Genomic DNA, 21286 nt, shown 5'->3' on the forward strand with positions numbered 1-21286 from the left:
ATGGCTGCCTGTGCATACTACTGTATTAGCTTAGATGTACAATCATGTGCATATGTCTTAAGGCATAGGGCACTAAAGATTTCTCATGGGTCCTGATGTGCCGCAACCCAGGGCTGGAAGGGGGAGAGGTCTCAAATTCGAGACATGTCGACACACATATCAAGGTCAAGCTCTGGTTTCCAAGCCCTTGAATCATCCACAGCACGACCAGGGGATTGTGGCAACCCTAATACTTGCCCAAACTTAGGCTTTGCTTCCTTGCCACATCCACCCCTTACTCCACCCTAAAGATGTGGGTGTTATTTTGTCAACAGATTTTTTTACTATGGTAATATTCAAGGACATCCAGAGCATAATGGGGGTTGTGACATCCTTCCTACCTGATGGTGCTATCAGGCAGCTTATGTGCCACATCTACTTCATACCTCAGCCTCAATTTTTGACCCAAACATGGCTAAAGTTTTATAGTACTTGGGCTATAGTGGAAGTTTGATCGATATTTACCCATTAAAGGAAGAGCAAAAGAAATCACATCGAAAGCTCTTTAGCCAGGAAAGATGATTTTGCCCCTCTCCAAACCATCTTTGGCATGAGTTTGTTTCACCAACTGGCTCCACCAATAGTTGACAGCAATAGCAGCTACTGTGTTGGGTTCACTCTTCAAAACTGTGAATGTCTACTTCATGTTTCATTGTTTTGACTGACTTGAGATTAGCAGAACACTTGTTCTATTACCCCCTTCGATTTTTTTTTTTTAAATTTCCGACCCTTTCCAATCACAGACTAGGCTGTTGCCCAGATGGATGTGAGACATATCGCTTGCAGTGGATATGTGAAACGGTCTATCTGGCATGTCAGGAAAGCATGAATGTCTATTCTGCCTCCAGGATGAACTTTTGGAGGTCCTAGATCTAAGTCAGGGTCCTTTGTGTCTTGTTCATAATAACTTTACTCACTTCTTCTTTCACTGTCTGGCAATTTTACAACCCACAGAGGCAAACAACAGCTTTTATGCCTGCAGAAAGATCTGCAGATAGAGAAGAAATCAGTGTGAAAGATTAGGGAATGGCATGTAGAAGGACACACAAGTTGGACTCAAGTTGTGGCTTTGAGGACATACATGGTGTGCGCTCTAACTGGCCACCAGGTGCCTGAAATTTTTATTTTTTAATATTTATGTTTTCTCTACATTGTATTGACCAAAACATTGTAATCTGTAAGATTTCTCAGGTGAATGAAGCCTAAACTAAGTGTTAAAAGATATTTCTGACTAGAAATAAGATTTGTCAAGATCTGAGTATCTGAATGTGTCTGACACATAAGGCACCTTCAAAATACTCAAAAAACCTAGCACACCACCATGAGTAAGGAAGAAGCTATTTGTTGATTTAGTTAGGGATTCTCCTTATCATCCCATTAATGAAAGAAAGAATAGCACACCAGTGGTTGTCTTAATGAGAAATCCCAAGTCCAGCCATCCTGAGACAGAAACAAGACCAAGACAACAAAGGTGGTCTTAAGAATGGTCTTGAAACCAAGACAATTCTCTTGTGCTACAAACCTTTACACAAACACCCACAGAAACATGGAGAATGACATCAATGTAATGGAAACCAAAAAGTTTTTATTCATCATCTTCTGATACAAAAGTGTCTTTAAATAACAAACAAGTTTTAAAATGTTTTGTCACTTTTTTACAAGGATAAATTAGCATTCTTTATAATACACAGATGACATCAACACAAAGAGTTTATTTTCTACACAGAGCAACAGTCTAGACCTTAAAGGCTACAATCAGCAACCCCAGCATTGATTCATATCTGGGCTTCTCTAAGCATTTCAAAAATCAGTATAACCAGTGGTTCTCAATCTTCATTAGGTCGTGGCACTCACTCGCCATGTTTCAGGCCACAACTATTCAGTGATTGTTTGGAAACGTCACCTGAAGCTCAGCGCGGTCATACGAGAGGAGACAGCCAACATACTTGAACATTTAAGAGGGAAAACTGCATTAGCTCAGAGGGGAGGCGGTCAGAGGTTAATTTAATTCACTTTGAGTCAATGTAATGTTTGTTTGACTTCAGAAATGTAATAAGTGTGCCGTGGTATACTGGTTTGAGAAACACTGGGCTTTAAAGGTTCTTGGTTTCACTGAAAACACTAAAAGTATCTTTAAATGTAATAAGGGTGCTGTTACATTGAACATATGTTGGGAAAAAGGCAGCCCACACTTTAATAACTATTTTTCTGTCCTGTTCTAGGCATTTATTTAAAAAATACCTTTGACAGGTGGTGGGAGGCACTATCTGGTTTCACAAGGAGGCAAAACTCAAAATAACTGAGCCCTTCCACATGAAACCACTCTTATACAAATTGAGTAATGTGATACACAGCCCATATTATTATACATTCAAAGACTCACTGAGAGCTAGGCTTGATAGATTGTCAGGCAACTTTACACACAGGATCAGATGTGGTGAAAAAATACTTTGAACCTATAACTATTATTTTAAATGTGACCTGATGGGGGAACTCAAGAACCACTGCAGTTCACTCAGATCCTGTCAGAATCATGAATGAAATCCTGAATTTGAAGTAAACTGATCCTTTCATAGCTCTACTTGATTGTCTGGGAATGAGACATGGTAAACAGATAACAGTCAGGCTAATGAGGGCATCAGACAGAGAGGCAGAATCTACATCAATAATTTGGAAGAACTGAAAATATAAATAAAGAAAAAAAGTCTTCACTGTCCTGATAATGATCCATACCTGCACATATATACTCTGGTGAATGTGGTCCGTGGGAACTGCTCTCTTCTATGAACGTCTACCTGCATTTACATGTGATGGCTCTTTGTTATTGCATAATGTGTCTTTTGGCAACTGATTGTCTAATAACCTTTCACTCTTTAACCGGCCTTGGGTCCAATGTTTGAAAAAGAGGGCAGAGGGAATAATTTAATTTCCTGGATTCCATGGTAACTGGAGAGCATGTACAGTATGGGCTTTCCAAGAAGGTTGCACACATCACTGGAAATTAGCTGAGCTTCTCATAGAGGTAAAACACACAGGCCTAAATTTCCCAGACACCTCACTGCTTAAATATGTTGTTAAAAGGCACAGCTGTGGGTATGACTTCATAACAAGCGCACACATATAAATCTACAGGACATATTAAAAAAGAAATCTTTTATTGTGTTTTGTCTGTGTGCTGTTTCCTTCAAAATAAAAGCCCTTTGGTTACTGATTTGGTAATAAAACACTGAACTCACTGTTTTCTGTCGTATTTTCAAGTTGAAAACTGACCAAACTCTATGTGTAAAAGGCTCATATATGATAAATTGTTGTGATATGATTTATATCCCATCACTGGTGTCCCTTGTGTAACAAACACCTTCACATAATGTGTATAATTTTAGTGCATTTTTACAGCTTAAAGCTATATTCCCCAAACATTTGAGCATTAAAATCCCCTGCTATCTTTTATTTTGCAAAATAGAATTGTAAAAATACCAAATTCTAATGCTTCAAAAAGATTCTTGCATAAATTAAACATAATCGATATAAGTGTCCATACCATGGAAAGTAGAAGTCCTAGTCAACCAATGTTGGGAGAGGCAGCTGACTGCAGACCTCTTTGGTGGGGCATTTTGGGTTCATCTGTTCCCGTGCCTTATCCTAACCCTCTTTCGGTTTTCCTTAGTTTGTAGTGGGTAAAATTTAAATGTATTCCCCCTTTGCCCCCCCAGAAAATATATGTCAATCAGTCCGTCATTTTGGTTGCGGCTTTGGTAATGTGTCACTTCCCACCCCATGATCAAGATTGCCCCACCGTAGATGTCAGCAACAGATAAGCCAAAAAATCAGCCCACTCCAGAAGTTTGCAGTCAAATCCTCTTGAATATTGGTTCATTTCATGTTTTAATTACTTAAAATGCAGGCATATTTTTGCACACTGTCTAACCTCCAAAATGTGATGAAACACTTCATAAATGTCACAGAATATTTCTACAGTTTAGACATGCTGTCTCTTTTTTGCTTTAGGAAACTTTTGTCAAAAGGACCTGCAGGTTTGATTTCAATTCCTGAATTATTTCAAGCTCTCAGTCACTGAAATAACTGAAATTGAATCATTTTAAACCACATTAAAGTGAAAAATAAATTTTGACATCCTTAGTCCATAAGGTTTTCTAATATTAAAAAGTCACCACTTTAAGGCTGTGTTTGATATGTTTCCTTTAGATTTAGATCATTTTTGGTCTGGTAGCCTGTTTTGTTGACTGTTGACTTAAAACCACACAGGGACTTAAGTTATCATATGCTTTTGGGAAACCTTCATCTGTGTGATATCTGCTCCATGTCCCTCCAGTGTTAAACTTTAAAAGACCCAAGAAAGACACAACGGTGTTCAGGTTACTGTTCCCAGCAGGTTCAGTCTCTTCTGCTTAGGTGTGTGAGGAGAAAAGAGAGACAGAGGTAGACGTGGTGCTACACAGCTTATCTGTGTGTCTGTTCTGCATAATGATGCTTCTGTTCTGCCTTTCAGTTCTCTTTCTCCTTCATTTTTTTCTGTTTCTTCTCGCAAATAAGATCTAACAGAGGTAGAGAGGCTACTGTTGCTACTCGATTTCATCCCAGTCCTCCACTTTTCTCCTTCTTAACCCCTGCGCAGAGTCACCTGGAGAGAGTGAGGCAGCCAGCATTTATGACACTGTAACCTCCAGTGGCTTTTTTGAGAAACTGCTGCTTTCCTTCATCACATTTTCCCCTCTCTCCACCTTTTATTTGGCAGTTCAGTTCAGAGAGACCCAGGTAGAAGTCTTTTCCTGTCGGGTCTCTCTTTCACACTCCTCACACCACTGTCTCGTTGCCCTTCCCTGGTTTGATCCATCCCTCGCCCGGCGTCCTCTTACCCCCTCTGCTCGCCCTACTGTCCCTGAGCAGACGGGCTGAGCAGCGCTGCCACGTGTGGAGAGTTTTTGCCGACCAGATCCACATGCCCGATGTGATGCCCACAAGTAACGACATGAAGATTCGAAGCATCTCTGATGCCACGTATGAGTCCTGGGTGCTGGCTCTGAACTCCCCCCAGTTGGAGAGCTGATAGAGGTAACAGCCAATCACAGTGGATGCTGGGACAGTGTACAGAACTGAAAACACCCCGATCTTGACCATTAAACGCTCTAGCTTGTCTGTTTTAGCACCATCCTTCTGCAGATTGGAGCGGATTTTGAAGAGAGCCACAAGGCCAGCACAAATGAAGAGAGTCCCTGAGAAGCAGAAGAAAAAGAGTCACATAAGGGAGCATCGGATAGAGAAATGGTGTACAAATAACCTATAATCCCTTTGAAATACATAAGCTGCTTATTCTTTCACATAGTAGTTACCTATTAGCAGATACGTGGCAAGTGGGGCCACCACAAAGCCTGTGAGCGCCTCCTGCTGCTGATTCCCAACATAGCACAGTCCTGTCAGGTCATCTGCATCCACCAGTCTCATTATAAGGATAACAATAGTTTTTACTGCTGGGATGGCCCAGGCTGCTATGTGGAAGTAGGAGCTGTGCATTTCAATAGCTTCATGGCCCCACTTCAGTCCAGCTGCCAAGAACCAGGTAAGGGTCAGGATCACCCACCTGAGGGCAAGAGAGAGAGAGAGAAGTGAAAGATAAGACAAACAGGGCTCATGTGTGGAGATATTTCCTTTCCTGGAAACCAGATGATGAGGAAACATTGGGCAACTGCCCTCTGCAAAACTTTTCCGTAAAAAATCAGGCATTCATAACCTTCTAATGTAATATGTTTGTGGTGATTGCAGAAAGTGTTGGGTTACATAACAGACTGGTGTGATCATATTGAAGAGAGAGTGAAGTCCTTGGCCTTTCAGTCTGCTGCTCTAGCAAAAGGGAAGCATGCAGACAAACAGGAAAACAAGGGCAAAGTAAAAAGGAAGAAAAAGAGCTGTGGCAGCAGTGTGTTTCCACTGCAACCGTAGTCAGCTTGCATTCAAAAAGTGTCCCCTTTTTTTCAAAGGCTGCTTTTGTGTGTGAAAATCAATCCATGTAGCACAGAGGTTATGAGACAGGATAGTTGGACTTTAAAGAAAACAGGATGCAAGTCTCGTGTTCCAATTGTTCCCCCCTAAGTCCATTCACAACAGTGGATGACAATGGGACAAAGAGATGAAGGAGTAAGAGGATAAAGTGTGTGCTGGTGCATGTGTTTGTACTAACCACAGTGAGGAGGCCATGCCAAAGAAGTAGAGAAGGAGGAAGACTATGGCGCAGCCCGTGCTCTTTAACCCTTCTTGGACAAGAATGGGGACTGCTGTGGCATCCAGGTCACAGGAAACCCGTTCCCTCCCCAAAGTCAACCGCACCTGTCACGAATGACAAAGAGATAAACGGTAAATAAAAATGAATTATTTTACAATTGATAACTCAAAGCATTCATATTACATACAATAAAGTTACAAAATGTTTCAAATTTCTGTATATGAAGATACATTCAACAGATCCTTTTAATTATATTATTACTCTCTCAGGGTCTGACTTAATGTTTTGGAGCATTATCTACAGTGTATTAGCTTAAGTTTTTGAAAAAATTTGATTAATTTTACCATTGAGGGACTTTTTAAAGGTATTTTAATTCCTTGATTTATTAGATCAACAAAAATTGGAAAAATGTAAGGACAGAGTTGGTCAAGCAATCAATCATCATCTCAGACAAGTGGGAAAATCAGATCTCTTGCTAACATGTATTTATTAGCACTGTTGGTTACTGTTGCTTCTAACAACCCGTTACTGTTACAAGATTAGAGTCATTAAAAAGTAACTTGTTAAGTTACTGCATTACATAATGTGAAAAATTACAGGAAGGAGTCCTTTTCTGTCACCAGAAATTAAAACTATTCTTTGACTGTTTACACATCTGTGATATTGCTCAGACTGGATGTCAACTGATTAAATACCCAGCAAATTATTTTGGCCAATATTCCACATTTGCTGAATAACTCTTTAAGTGATTTATTTTATAGATTGCCAATAAAATTAAATAATTAAAAGGTACTTTGGCTCTTCTGAGAGTTGTCTTTACCTTTAGCTCTGTTTTCACTTTCCACTGTATCCCTTACGCTCCTCCCATAACACTATCTGGTTGGCTTAACATCATATCAGTAATAGTCATTTCCATCTTTAGTAATTATTTATGATGTAGACCAGGCTTTTTGAATGACAGGTTTACATCCTTTCATATGTTGTATATATGGCATTGAAACTACAGACAATTATGGCTCAGTTTTGTTGTAACTGTATGCAGGTTGTAAGAATTAGCTACTGGTCTCAAATACAATCTATACTGGTATCCGCCCTGAAAAATCAAATTATTAGACCCCTAGTCCAGGCATTTAGTCCTCCTCTGAATGTGTTGACCCTGCTATCATTGCACAGTCTAGTTTACCGCCCATATTTTTACATTAGCTGTCACAACAGGGAAAACAATAGTGATAACCTTTACAGCTCTTTATTATGCTCATAATCTGGTAATGGACTAGGCAGTATTGAGATGCTGTTGTTTCAATGAAAACTGTGAAAAAGGAATCATAAACTTAAGTTTCATAGAGGCATTGTTGTGTTCCCTTTTGTCTCGATTTGAAAAAAAATGAAAATCAAGGTTTCTACATGCCATAAAAAAATCAAATTTAAGACTCTGTAAAACATGTTAAGACTCGGAGAAAGAAAAAAATAATACCACTTTTTGGGCAGTAAATGCTCAAAAACGAGATACATAAAAGATTTCTCTGAACCCCTGACCGGGGATGAATTTTCTGATTTAATGAGCTCTATTTCTATACCAAATGGTATAGCACAAATAATTTTTTTGTCAAAATGCCTCAAATTTGATCTCTGACCTCTTTTCTATCAATATGCCATATATTGATATTTAGTAAGTGTGGTGAGCTGAACCTAAACAATTTACCTGTCAAACAGCAGAATAACGCTTTTTGCAGGGAAAATCTGTTAAAAAAAGGCCCAGATGTCAGAGAGCTGGACTAGTGTTTTGCACAAATATAGAGTATATTTGACAGTGATCCAGATAAATAATGGAGGGGTCTGTCACTGTATTTCCAGAATTCTGGAGGATAATTATGCAGCAGTTTTTGGAGTGAGATGTTTAAAGTCACATTAGGTTAGCTAGAAAAACAAAGACTGGATAAGGACATGTCCTTGTCAAAGTGCTTTCTCAAATTCAAAACCTCTCACTGTTAAAATTCAGACTTTTTTAGGATTTCAGGGGCCAAAGATTTCGAATGTGCAATTTCAAGACTTTTGAAGACTTTTCAAAGAGCTACAGGAACCGTGTAAATGCTGTTGTCTCTGCCATCTTGCTGGCTGAAAAAGCTATTTTTTTCATTAACTGACGATTTAAAAACAAATATCAGGGTATCTATAGGTCCCTGAAAATTTTTTAAGGTCTTACATTGGACTTTTTAATTTTAAGGCCATGAAAAAGTCTTTTTTTTACTTGTGAGAAGTCTTAGAAGGCACTTTGACTAGATGTGTCTTTAGCCAACCTTCATTTTTAGCTACATTTTATTCGATTTTTTTTTTAAGTTAATATTGCTGTATGTTATATTGATAGAAAAGAGGCATTAAATTTGCTGAAAATAATCACATTTGGGTTTTAATGACCAAAAATGTATCAAATTAATTGACATTTCAGACAAGAAAGTGGTTTTAAATTTTCTCAGCTCAGGTCTTAAAAGGTTTTACATTTGATTCTTAAATGTTTGTAGGAACCCTGAAATAACAACAGAGGGAATTACTTAATTGCAGAGCTAACATGTTTCACTACTCATTACAGAAAACAAGTTGTCTGAGTATGCTAATTGATTACTTTATAACACGTGCATGCAACACTGCTTATAACTACTTAGTATATGAGAAGTGATGAAGCCCGTTACCGATCATTGCAATATAGTTCTTTTGTAATTTACTAACAACGTTTTAGGTATTTCAGTTTTTCTTTACATTGTTTTGCCTCCTCATCCAAATGAACGTTTAACATCATCACCCACTTACCAGGTAGGCCACACTGTACAGGTTGCAGCACATGGACAGGAAGATAATGGGCCTCTCAGGGTATGAGAAGCGCTGTGAGTCCAGCAGAAAGGTCAGGACAGTCAGAGTAGTGGACAGAAAGCACAATATGGCCCAAACCGCCATCCAAGCATCTGTGAAGACTTTGGCTCCTCGTCTGTAGAGCCCGCTGTCATAGCCACACTGCAGGGTGCAGGTTTCTGTCTGTTTTAACCAGGTGTACTGGTCAGGGGCAGAACCCAGAGCCTGACACTCCTCCTGGTGGGGTGGGTGACGGACAGGCTGGTAGGGTGGGTCCTCATCCCCAGGGCCCTCCATACACATGTGGTTGTGGTCGTTTTGAGGTGGGAAGAGGCTGCAGTTGAGCACCTTGAGAGGAGGGAATTGATTTTTGTTATGGCTTTGAAGCACACTGTTAGCAACATTTTGACCTATCTTGTATACCTTTGTGTTTTTAAAAGTACTTTATCTGTGTTCTGATCTGCCTATATTCTCACCTAATGAATAAAGTTGGGTGTGTCAGTGTTTGTGTAACTCACGTCAGGCCATATGAAGCCAAACTCTTGGAGAACAGGGAGGCATTTTCTCTTGACTGAAAGACACATGCTTCCACACGGTCCGATTGGGATGGGAACTTTGTCCGTACACATTGGTACGTAGACTGAGCACAGGAAGAACTGGGGAACGGAGGAGAGAAAGGTTATTTAAGTTGTAAAATTTGTTAAATTGCCTTTACTTTTTACATTTAAAATCTGAGCTGGAGTGATGTAAGATGAGAGAAAAATGATGGAATACCAAAACCAATTTTAACAGTGAAAGCTCTGCAAGGGATATCTGATGTTATATCACATACTACTCTGTGGGCTTTGTTCAAGTTAAGATAAAGCAAACTGAATAGCAGATGTTAAATCATGTCAGTGGTGCAGTGCTTGTTAAAGCAGTGGAAACAGTGCTGTGATACCCTGTGGGCCAATCTTTCTCACTATATATATATATATATATTACAATAGGATTACAGGTGGTAGACCGCTACACTCTGTACTCTCACTTGTGCACCCTCCATCTAATTGCATGTACCAATCACGATCCTGCCTCTTTCTTCGTCTTTTATTTTCCAGAGATTGCATCACCTCTTCTAGTCATGGGTCTCTATTTTAACCTCTAATAAAAACCGGAGCCAAAACACGGCAGCCAACACTAACCTGCTCTCAAGGTTACACATACAACTTTGTGTCTTTAAAAACAATCTGTGAATTTAACAACACAAAGGGCATGTGCCATCTAATGCAGCATAATCCCCCCTTTATCCAAGGCTCAGTTTTCTCTGTCCCATGCTATGGTTTTGAAATAGATATCTAAATCAGGGTAAGATCTAGCGAGAAGCACATCTGACTGTCTGAGGTGGTTGTGAGGTAAGTGAAGAAGTTCTCAGGGTTATAAAAGGTTGCATTTTAAGTGATTTCATGCCTTCATGGTGAAATTGACCTGAAGCTGGAGTGTAAAATTGTGCCAGGCTCATGAGAATACACAGGAGCAGAGGGTGCATTTCCCTCATCTGCCTTCATGCAAAGGGAAACAAACAAAAACCATGGGAGCATTGGGGGGATGGTGGAACTAAAACATTTTTTGTGAAAGGTTTTGTGCCATTTTTCATTTTGAAACTTTTAAGCTGCTTTATGGGCTGTAATAGGAACAAAATTGGCCTGCAGCCTTGATCCAGTAATACAGATAACTCAGATGGAAATTAGACTTTGAAAGCAGCCCAAATGAAACATGAATCCAAGAAGAGTGTCATGGTTGAGAAATGAAGACGCACACTAGCATCATTTCACTTTTACTTTCTATGAGAATCTGTTTGCAGTGTAAATATTAAGGTTGTGCATCTGTGCAATGTATTGACATTGAGATCTTCTTGATGGAGTGATAAATTAAAGAACTCGAGACATCGAAACAGTGATTTATTTTTGTTGCATCCCTTTAGGCTACTTGTAATGTTTAGGGCTTTGTCTATGTAGTGTCTAAATCACTTATCTAAGGGAAAGAGAACTTCCTCAGAAGCTGATTTGTTCCACTGTTCTCTGATCTCTATCTGGGTTGTAGTGAAACTTTATCTCAGCAAACAGAGACAAACTGGGAGCAGAACTAGACTTCTCACAACAGTAAATCTTTTATTCACAGCCTGAGCCACACACATTGAAGCTGTCCAGGACAAGTAGCTGTTCTAACTTGAATACAAATATCACAAAGTGTCCCTGGGTGAGTGGAGGTTTTGTGATTAAAAAATTAGAGGTATACATCACATGAAGCCTCTACTTGGTAGCTCTCACTGTGAGTTGGTAATGTGACACATTCTGGGTGTTTTCCCCGACCGTTGGTAACCTGAGTGCTGCCGCTTCACTGCTAAAAGCTGCTCTGGTTACCAGTCAGGAAGCCTCCCATTAGAGCAAATGTTAGGGGATACCGTTCTCCTCTCCCCCCTTCCTCCCTATTTAGTGTGGGGAGTCAGCTAGTATTACGAGACCTTTTATAGCTGGAGTTTAGTTTTATGCTGCAGTTGCTTCTTGTTCTGCACAAATGACCACAGGCACTGTGTCAATTTAGCACAAAGGAATATTTTACCTCCAATTACTGAACACATAACCTTGCAAATAAATCCCAAATATCTCAAATGCAAAAAAATAAAAGAAGGACAAGAAACTCATGTTTTCATGTGTTTGGATGGAGATATCTGACTGAATATATGAGCATAAAACTCAAAATACAATTCTTTGATACTGTATGTGTTACAGTCACAGAATCGGTCTGATGACAATTCAACAGGTACTGCATTAACCTTGTCCTGTTTTGCACTAATACACCTTTTCTACTCAGTCCACTTCATCGACCTCTGCTTTTATTTTGATTGATGTATTTATTTTTAGATTTTATTTATTGCACCATAACAACTTTGTTCACTCGGTGTTGGTCCATTTCACTTTACCCAGTTTGTATATTTATTTCCAGTTGAAATAGTTCTCTCTTTGCACTCCGACCATTCTTGCCTTTTTAAATTTTTTACTGTAATTGAACATCTTGGTTCATATATTGACATATTGAGACTTATATATAAAATTGTCTGCCTATAGTGTTCACTTTCTATATAGATATATAAACACTAAATACATTGTTTTACACTTATATTTTCTAAATACACTATACTTTTGCAGTTGCTTTTTCTACGGCTGCTGGTGTAAGAGACTTGAATAGCCTCCTGGGGACAAATAGAGATATATTAAATTTAACTGAATTTGAACAATCAATTTTTTTTCATTATCTATATGATCAGTTGAATTAAAAACTAAAACAATTTCAATATAACTACAGATCCTCAGCAATATTTCCTATCAAGTAGATGTTGTGCTATTAGGAAGTTATTTAGACAGTTCTCTTTCTTTTTGGGATCACTAAAATAAGACAATATTGTTTGCCAATGACTAGCATTATTGTAGCTTGTTATCATAACATGTAGCCATGTGGTTTGAAGTAATCTAGACAGCCATGTGCAAATTGGGTGCTTTAAAAGAGAAAAAGATGCTGTGATTAGTTGTGATTTTGATAAATAAACCCTCACAAACCTTCTGGCAGGAATTCTCTTACATCACTACTTCTCCCAGTAGCTATTATTCATGAATAAAATCTTACAACCAAAAAAAGCATCAGTCTATTTTAGCTCCCACGGTACATGGGTCAAACAAGCAGCATTTGTCTTTGCACTGTGAATTGGCACCATTGTGAAAATGACAGCACAGTATAGCAGAGAAGACCCTGATGCTGTGTGGGGCATGAACTCAGAATGTCAAAACATAGTGGAGGCTTCTTCTCACATAAATTAGCATGAAATCCAGGCACAACAGGGAGGAAAGAAGACTTTGCCTAACTTATTTTTACTCTCTGGTAGTCAGTCTATATATAATGATCGTTATCAAGGACACACATCAGTCTGTATAGCTCATCTATTGCCAGTAGCTCTCTGTCATGTGCTCTGCGACCACACTGTACTCCTAAACCCTGCACACACCCCACACACTCTTACACATAAATATAGCAGACTATCTGGGCGCAGGCCTTTTGAGTCCAGGATCAGTGCTCCTAAATTTACGCATGTTCCAGCCTTTTAATACCAGGCTGCCTGGTCTATTCTAACATCAGTATGCAGTCAGTAATGTGGCACACATCAGAGCTCAGTACCTTGAGTTGACTGGAGCAGCCGTACTGTATGAGCGGCGTGAACGTGGTCAGCTGCAGCTCCGCGTCCGACTGCAGCACGTTGCCGACCAGGTTGGGCATCTTGGTGACGTTGTAACCCAGACCCTGGCACATGCTGATACGGATAGGGTCGCAGGTCATTTCCTCCACTTCGTCGCCGAAAGCCCGCACCCCAAGGAGCGGAGCCACCAGCCCGGACAGGAGGAGCAGAGCTGCCCCGGAGAGCGACACCATCATCACGGGAGTCACCGCGACACTTAGCGCGGATACCCCTCTGTAGGAAAAACGGCCTCAAAAAGTTAGCTGTGGTCGCCCTGGAAACCGCAGCGCGTGTTTATAGTCCGGCAGGAATGAAGCGCGTGCGCTTAGAGGCTACAGTATCCAACACGTAGGGATCAAAAACATTAAATATCCACAAAAAAGCCGTGATTTAGTGCGTAAACGGCGCTTGACTCCAGTTAAACCACCATTCGCGTGATATAAAAACTTAAATCCACAAGTCCTTGTTGAGTTCTCAGTTGGTAGTCCGTGTGAAGGAACTGCAACACTCACTTCGGTCTGCTTTAGCGCCTACTGCCTGCCTGCAAGGGTCCAGCTCTAAACTTTATTGTGTCTGTGAGGAGAGACTATTTTGCCCCTTCCACAGGAACGCCGACCAATCCACGCGCGAGAGTTGGGTTTCTCTGACCAACCCCTGACCAGGAGGGCGGGATCCAGGAGAAAAATAAAAGATCCTGCCTCACCTCCCCTCCTTCTCTCCCCCTCACTTCTCCCCATGTCTCCCCTCTCCTTCTCCTTTCCCCTTGTTTCATTTCCTTCTTCATCCTCTTCTCTCCTCCTTGCAAAGCATTCCCCCCACTAATTCTGACAACATCCAGAACCTGTATTTATACTGGCTGATGTGGCTAACATATGTTTTTATTGGCTGTATTTTTAGAAAATAAGCATCTGAAGAGTGGATTTTTTCAGTTTGAGTGTTTTTATTTTATATTTAAAGTCCCTAATGGTCTTTTAAACCCATCTGGAACTTCACCACAGGTCCCACTCTCCTCCTCTACAGGCTCGTCAGCTCTAAGTGCTGCTGACATTGTAATTGAAAGTAGGGTCTTAAGTAATGCTGAAGCATTGGAAATCTGTTTTGCATTGCAATGGATGCACATACTGGACAGGTTTTGTTTGCATGTGGAACCCTGGGAGAAGACTTCTCTCTTTACAGCATGAAACTAGCAGTGAAGAGTGTTCTTTTGGCTTTTCTGTGGAGCAAAAGTGTACCGGTGTGACAAAAACGCCTGGATTTGTTGCAAATAGTTTGGCTGTTGGAAAGCTCTATTTGTATTTTCTGAAAAGTGATTTAGACAATTCTGTGGTTGTTTGTGCATGTGCCAGGTGAAATTACACTCAACTTAAGAGCCCAAACGACCTTTTAGAAAGCTACGAATACCTGAATTGTATTCTGGCGCCACTTCTCTGAGATCGCAATAAAACAGGAATTAAAAAAGACCCGGTTTAAGACCTTAAGGAAGGTGCACTCAAATCTTAGAAAGTGTCAGATCTCTGGAGTTAAGACAGAGATCTCCCTTCAAGTAAACTGTGCTGGTTGGGTTGACTTTTTTCATTGATTACAAGCAATTCAGGCCTGGTTTGGCTTGTATTATTTTGAAATGAGACGTTTTTGAGACCTCTGGGGCAAATGTAGCTTTCACTTAAATAAGGTACTTTTGACAAGAACGTTGACAAATATACATGCTAAGATTTGTGTTTTGCTATCTGTGTGGTCAGATTGATGCTTAATCTTCACTAGGTAACCCATCACAGCAAATTTATTAAAAATAAAAAAAAACTGAAATATCACATTGACACAAGTATTCAGAGCTCATGCAAAACACTTGAAATTCAGCTCAGGTTCCTCACATTTCTCTGGGTCTTTGCTGAGATGTTTGTACACCTTGATCAGAGTCCACCTTGTTACATTTAAATTATTGGAAGTTAAAAGGAAGAAGTTCGGCAAAACTTCCAAAAGCTGGTTGCCTGGCCAAACTAAACAATCAAGGGGGCCTTAGTAAGAGACGTGACCAGGAACCTGATGGCCACTCAGACTGAGCTCCAGAGGTCCTGTGTGGAGATGGGACAAAGTTCCAGAAGGACAACCATCACTGGAGTCCGTCATTGATGTACTAAAGCCATTCTCCCCTGATTGCTTCGTTACACTGGGAAACAAGCTCTTCAAAGTCTTAGTTGAGCCAGATTTCCCCCATTTGAGAATTATGGAGTCTACTGTGCTCTTGTAAACCTTCACTGCAACATAATTTTTTGTAGCCTTCCCCAGATCTGTGCATTGTATCAATCCAGTCTCTAAGGGCTGCAGGCACTTCCTTTGAGATCGTGGCTTGGTGTTTGCACTGATATGTTTTGGCATCTTTGAGGCCTTCTATAGAGAGAGTGTACCTTTCCATATAATGTACGGTCAATTTATTTACCACAAATGGACTCTGATTGAGGTGTAGAAGCATCCCAGTAAAAATTAGGAGAAACCTGAGCTAAATTTTAAGTGTTTTGCAAAGGAACTGGTTATATATGTCAATGTGATATTTCAGTTTTTTTGATAAGTATGCAAAAGAATCTTAAATGCTGTTTTCACTGTGTCATGATGGAGTACAGAGTGTAGGTGCAAATATTAAGCAATGTATAAACACACACAACCTCAAGTTTTAAAGTGTTGCTTTCAAAATAACTTAATGTTTTCCAATTGCAATCACAATGAGATTAATTATGCAACATAAGCATGCACAGTCCAGACATACAAACACAATAAGGATGCACAACTGACCCGTACATTTAGATTTTTCTGTCTTCCCTTTCAGACATAGCTATATCACTATTTCCTCTTAAAATGAGCACAATACATTTGAAAATCTGGTGTATAAGATTCACTGTTGACACTTGTTAAAGTTAAAAAGTTGTTTGTGATGCACAAATGCTAAAAAATTGAAAATCTCAGCTGCAGCCCGGTCTATCACTTCCATTGTATCGCTCTGTTTTCCCTCCTGGATTATACTGTGATGTTTAGGCCAATCCACTGTGACAATTGATTGGCAGCAGCAATGACCTCTCCACCCAGGCAACCCCTACCCCCATGCACCCCTAACCCCCCTACACACACTCGTCTCTGTGCTTACCCACACACATTCGCATACACATGAACCATCCCCCTCAGCTGCTCTGTGGCTGAACCTGGGGTCAAGACCCATAGTAATTAGCACTGAGCTGAAACAATAGAGCATGCCCTGGAGCTGATGGCTATCAGGGGTGTGGTGTGTGTGTATGAGAAAGAAAGAAATGAATGAAAAGGAGCGTGAAAATGAGAAGATGTATACCAAACTTAAGCTAGATTTAAGAGACTATTACAAACTTGAGCTTAGAACAAGGCAGGAAAAAAAGATGTGGGATTTCTACTTCTCACTGGTTGGCTAGTTGTCTAATCAGTTAGTTTAGATGGTTAGTTTAAAAGAAAATAACTGTGAAAGCAGGGATAAAAGGTAGTGTGAGGTAAGGAGTTGCAACAGCACATTATCAGCCACCAGCACAATCCGTCCCCTCTGTTTACTTTGACAGTAGAGTGTGAATAGCAGACAATGTGTTGGAATTGACACACTAATGACCATCACACTGAGTGGATAATGACCACAGTTACTCCTGAAACCATAAAACCACTTGGTTGATTATCTAATGGGTTTTTCTATTAAATTAGACCTTTGGCCTGGGAGGGAAACAGACACGACTTCATGTGTTTGCAGCCTCAGTTTTGGATCATGCAGGGCATCAAATCAAGCAGATTTCTATGCATATGTAGCTGTTATATTACAATGGTTACACTCATCATGAATGCATTTCCTGACTCGTATAATACTTTGTATCAAATTGCTTTATGACCCAAACCATCAAACAGCTGCAGAAGGAAACATGCAGCCAATATTCAGGTCAGAGCAAGCTTAACAAAAACATTGATGCTGACTAGTAAATTGATGGTGACTGTATGGAAAACAGGCTTCAGAGGTGGGCCGTGGACACAGTAAATATCCATCAAAATGTATTAAGAACATGATGAGGATAGTGGAAAGTTGGAGGTAGAGCAAGACTTTGGAATTTCAGCCGTGCATGTCTCTGATGGCAACGATTAAACCGAGTACATTCTAAATCCTAACACAAGACACGGCTGTGTGACGTCTGTGTGAGAGTTTGTTTTGCACACCAGTGTAAGGCTGATTTCCACCGCTGTAGGCCAAGCAAACAAAAAAAAAAAGAAAACAGTCAGGGCTTTCTAATTATCTATGCCACACAGTTTCCTCCAACACAGCGTTCATGTGATCCTCTTGCAGTGTTGATGCCAACAGAAAGGACCCAGTGGTGTGGTTTTCCTTCCCAAATTACCCACTCTCACTAACATTTTGATGGTTTAATGCTTTCGAGGCCGGCCTTTGGAAGGACATGTGCCCCGGCTGGCCTGGGATCAAACCTCCCCACAGTCTTTAGCCGTGCTAATCCTCACTTTGCATCACTGCCACCTTTGTTACTGCCACAATAGCAAAACATACATTTGAAGAATTAAAGGTGCCACATGAGGTTGACTGGCTGGGCAAATACAAGGAGTGAACACCTCTTTTTATGTTTCATCCAGTTTTGGAGCTTTGGTTCTTTGAAAGGGAGGATTTAGGGAGGAGCAGCAAATTGAGAAACATTGAAGCCTCGATGGAGTATGTTGATAGACATGTCATATCTGTGCGTACTTAACCTCCCAAGACCCAAGCTTTCATTTGGTATGCATTTTTAATATCTACTACTTATTTGGAATTAGCAAACCTGATAATAAAACTAGACATTGCTTCCTGACAACAAGTAGTCAAATTTTTTTTGATGTCCTCATATGAGGACAGTGGGTCTTTAGTTAAGACACCATTGTGTACAAGGCAGACTATAAGTGGGGATAAAGGGGAAAGCTTTCTGGGGACCAGCTTTTCACCCTTGTTACTGGGGCGAAAAGCTGTAAAAAAAGTGGCACAAATGGGTAAAAGTGGCAAAGAGGGTAAAAATGTGTGGCTTAAATAGTGAAAAGACTTATAGTAGCAAAAATTGGCTAAAAATGTCAGAAATTGGTTTGATGTGGAAACAAATGTAGGAAAAGGTTTGGAAAAGTAATGAAAAGGGGGTTAAAAAGTGGCATGAGTGAATAACTTCTAAACCTAATCATAGCTTCTGTCACTTTTCAGCTCCAAAGTGAAGCAAGTGTTAGCCAGGATGCTAGCATCGTTGTTACTGTTCCAACACACATGCACTGATATCACCAATAACTTACAACTTAACATTTTTTTGAATATATATTAATTTAGCAATTTTGGGGCCCAAGGCAAACACTAGCAGGGGGGCCCTTTACATCCATTGTTCCCCTCCTGGAACCTACTTGGAACTTTATGTGAAACAAAAGACTATAAATTAAAGTTTATCAATCTTAAAATTCTATTTGGAGACTCTGAATGGACGTACAGCTACCAAAAGAAGGTAAGGTAAGGTGTTAAGGTTCAGGACACCAGGTATTTTATATAAATGTAGCTTAAATATTGCTAAATGAGCATGGTTAAACAATTTTACATCTTTTTTGTTTTTGGACCACAGATTTCATCAAACTTAAGAGTACTGGTGCAGGGTACTCATAATGTATGAGGATGCTGGGTATTAAGAGGTTAACAATAACATCTGCTGTCATATTTGCACCCAGCCTGAGCTGGTGTCATTGCTGGACTGGTGCTGAGATGCTGGTTTATGATTATTTATAATGAAGTCTCACTTTAGCAGACAGCTGTAATGCTCAGTGATACTAAAATGAGCAACAGTGATGATAAGGGCAGGGACAGTCTCCCCCTATAATGATTTAATAGCAGCTGTTCAAGATTCATACAATTTTATTTCTGACGACATCTATTTTTGGCTATGGGGGACTATTTGATGTCTTACTTTCACTCAGTTTGACTCATTTGTTTCAGGAAACAATAACAACAAAAAAATCTCCATTATGACAGTGGAAGTTGCATTTAGATAAAACTGATCAGATTTGATCTAAAAATAATCAAAACCTGTCCATGTTTCCTACAATCCTTTGCAAACTAAAGACATGCATAATCAAAGTAATAAATTTAAGTAACAGATCTAAAGTACAATCTCTTGGAGCACGCTGCTTCCTCTCCTCTTAAATGAATGCTTAAACATATTTGTTTGACCACAGCCCTGCTAAGGCCAACTCGGTCCCACTGTGAGAATGTAACCGCTCTAACCTTTCAGCTTGGCAGGCCGAGTGAAAGGCAGCACCCTGAGGACAGAAAGGGAGACACAAGTGTGTATCAGTCACCAGATAGCATCTTATGGCTCAATGCCCAATCCCCCAGTCCTTGAAGTGTGGTATTAATAGGCCCGCCAACTCCTTGGAATGGTGTGAGTGTGCATTAGTGCAAATGTTGTGCATGCAGGAGGAGTGTGTGTCTCAGGCTGCATGGCTTTAATTTCAACAATTTGGTATTTTCAAGCTTCTGTGCATGTGAATATCTGGAAAGGTGAGCAGCAGCATCTGGCTTAAGCCATCATGAGGGTTTGGTGGGAAAGACTTGTGGGGTTTTTACAGGTGATCTATCCCCTGTGGGACCACAGGCTTGCTTTACACACCTGAAGAGTACCACACACACCTGCACACAGAACTGCAAAGTCTTTAACTCTCTGCCATCACTTTCCTACAATCACCTCCACTATCTCAGGTCCTCTCTAACATGCATTCCAGACATTTTTAAGGAGATACGAGGACATTCAAGTTCAAATATTTTCCAGTATTGGTGAACAGATTCAACGGTGGGAAAATTTTCAGTGCTTGTGTGAAAGGGGCTCCTCACTGCTCCTCCTATCTTCAATCTTTAATACAAGTAAGGTGGGGTCCACACAGCAAGATAATAGAGCTGATTTTGGACCAGATTTCTCTTCTCTGACCAAAGTTAGCCTTTTAGTGTGTGCCAGGCTTGTACAACTCCTCCTCCTCTATATCTTACTGATGATCAGCTTCAGCAGAGTGCAGATTGCAAACCGTGTGAAACTTTTCCCCTCTTCACGCACTTTGAAGAATATAACCTCATATGAAAGCACAAAGCTTTGGAGAGGCACCTGGCTGGAGACACTGAAATTCATATTCATTTCATTCATAAAGTTACAGTGGGAGCCAACTTATTTGTCAGCGCACATAATCCTGGGCAGTTTTCATTAAAGAGACTTCTCAATTGAAAAAAGACAAGTAAGCAACAAGGGAGGATGGAGCATGGTGCTCTGTCAGATCGCCAAATTGACATCTTGAATGAGGTCCTAGACTTGATAGTGTGCATGCATTTATTAATATCATTGTTAATGTTATTAATTTTACTGATCACTTCTAAAGCTCTTAGGGGTTTCGCTCCGGGCTGTATATCTGAGATGCTGACTTCTTATGAGCCATCACGCAGCCTTAGATGGGTGGGGGCTTCCTGGCCGTTCCAAAGTTGAGATCCAAATCCAAAGGAAATCTGGCATTTGATGTTAGGGCCCCTCAAATTCAGTAACAACTTTTAAATCGCTCCTTAAACTCACTTTTACAGGCTTGCTTTAGTGTGATGTCTCCTTTAACCTTGTTAATTGTTTTTAATAATCCCTGAGTTCATACCTTTGCTATGTCTGTTAAAGCACTACGTAAACATCTGTTTTAAAAGGTGCTATATAACAAAGTTATTATTATTATTACCAGTAATATTATTACTAGCAGTATTAAGTGTATTAATGGATGTCTGCAGCCAGGCTGTCCTGAGGCTTTGAGGTACGACACCAGTCTTTTTTGCAGGAATGGGAGGGTGATGGATAACTTGGGAGTAGCATCAAAACAGC

At 40.2% G+C, this 21286-nt stretch overlaps 1 protein-coding gene across 1 annotated transcript; it reads right to left on the reverse strand.

The window, feature by feature from the left end:
* Positions 1-1604: 1604 nt before the first annotated feature.
* Positions 1605-13927, reverse strand: fzd4 (frizzled class receptor 4). Its single transcript, XM_041805801.1, has 6 exons — positions 13328-13927; positions 9640-9777; positions 9083-9469; positions 6236-6381; positions 5391-5638; positions 1605-5273 (listed from the first exon to the last, which is right to left on the reverse strand). Exons 1-6 carry the CDS (start codon positions 13580-13582, stop codon positions 4855-4857), a joined length of 1593 nt encoding a protein of 530 aa, XP_041661735.1. The 5' UTR covers positions 13583-13927; the 3' UTR covers positions 1605-4854.
* Between the last annotated feature and the right edge of the window lie 7359 nt (positions 13928-21286).

Source organism: Cheilinus undulatus, linkage group 2, assembly GCF_018320785.1.
Source record: "Cheilinus undulatus linkage group 2, ASM1832078v1, whole genome shotgun sequence".
In the NCBI taxonomy this organism is placed as follows: domain Eukaryota; kingdom Metazoa; phylum Chordata; class Actinopteri; order Labriformes; family Labridae; genus Cheilinus; species Cheilinus undulatus.

Excerpts from the sequence above, each read along its gene's own strand:
- fzd4 (XM_041805801.1), bottom strand. The coding sequence starts at position 13,582 with ATGATGGTGTCGCTCTCCGGGGCAGCTCTGCTCCTCCTGTCCGGGCTG. Across the intron at positions 6,382-9,082 it reads TGTACAGTGTGGCCTACCTG|GTGCGGTTGACTTTGGGGAG; the intron begins GTAAGTGGGTGA and ends CATTCGTGACAG. Across the intron at positions 5,274-5,390 it reads TGCCACGTATCTGCTAATAG|GGACTCTCTTCATTTGTGCT; the intron begins GTAACTACTATG and ends TCTGCTTCTCAG.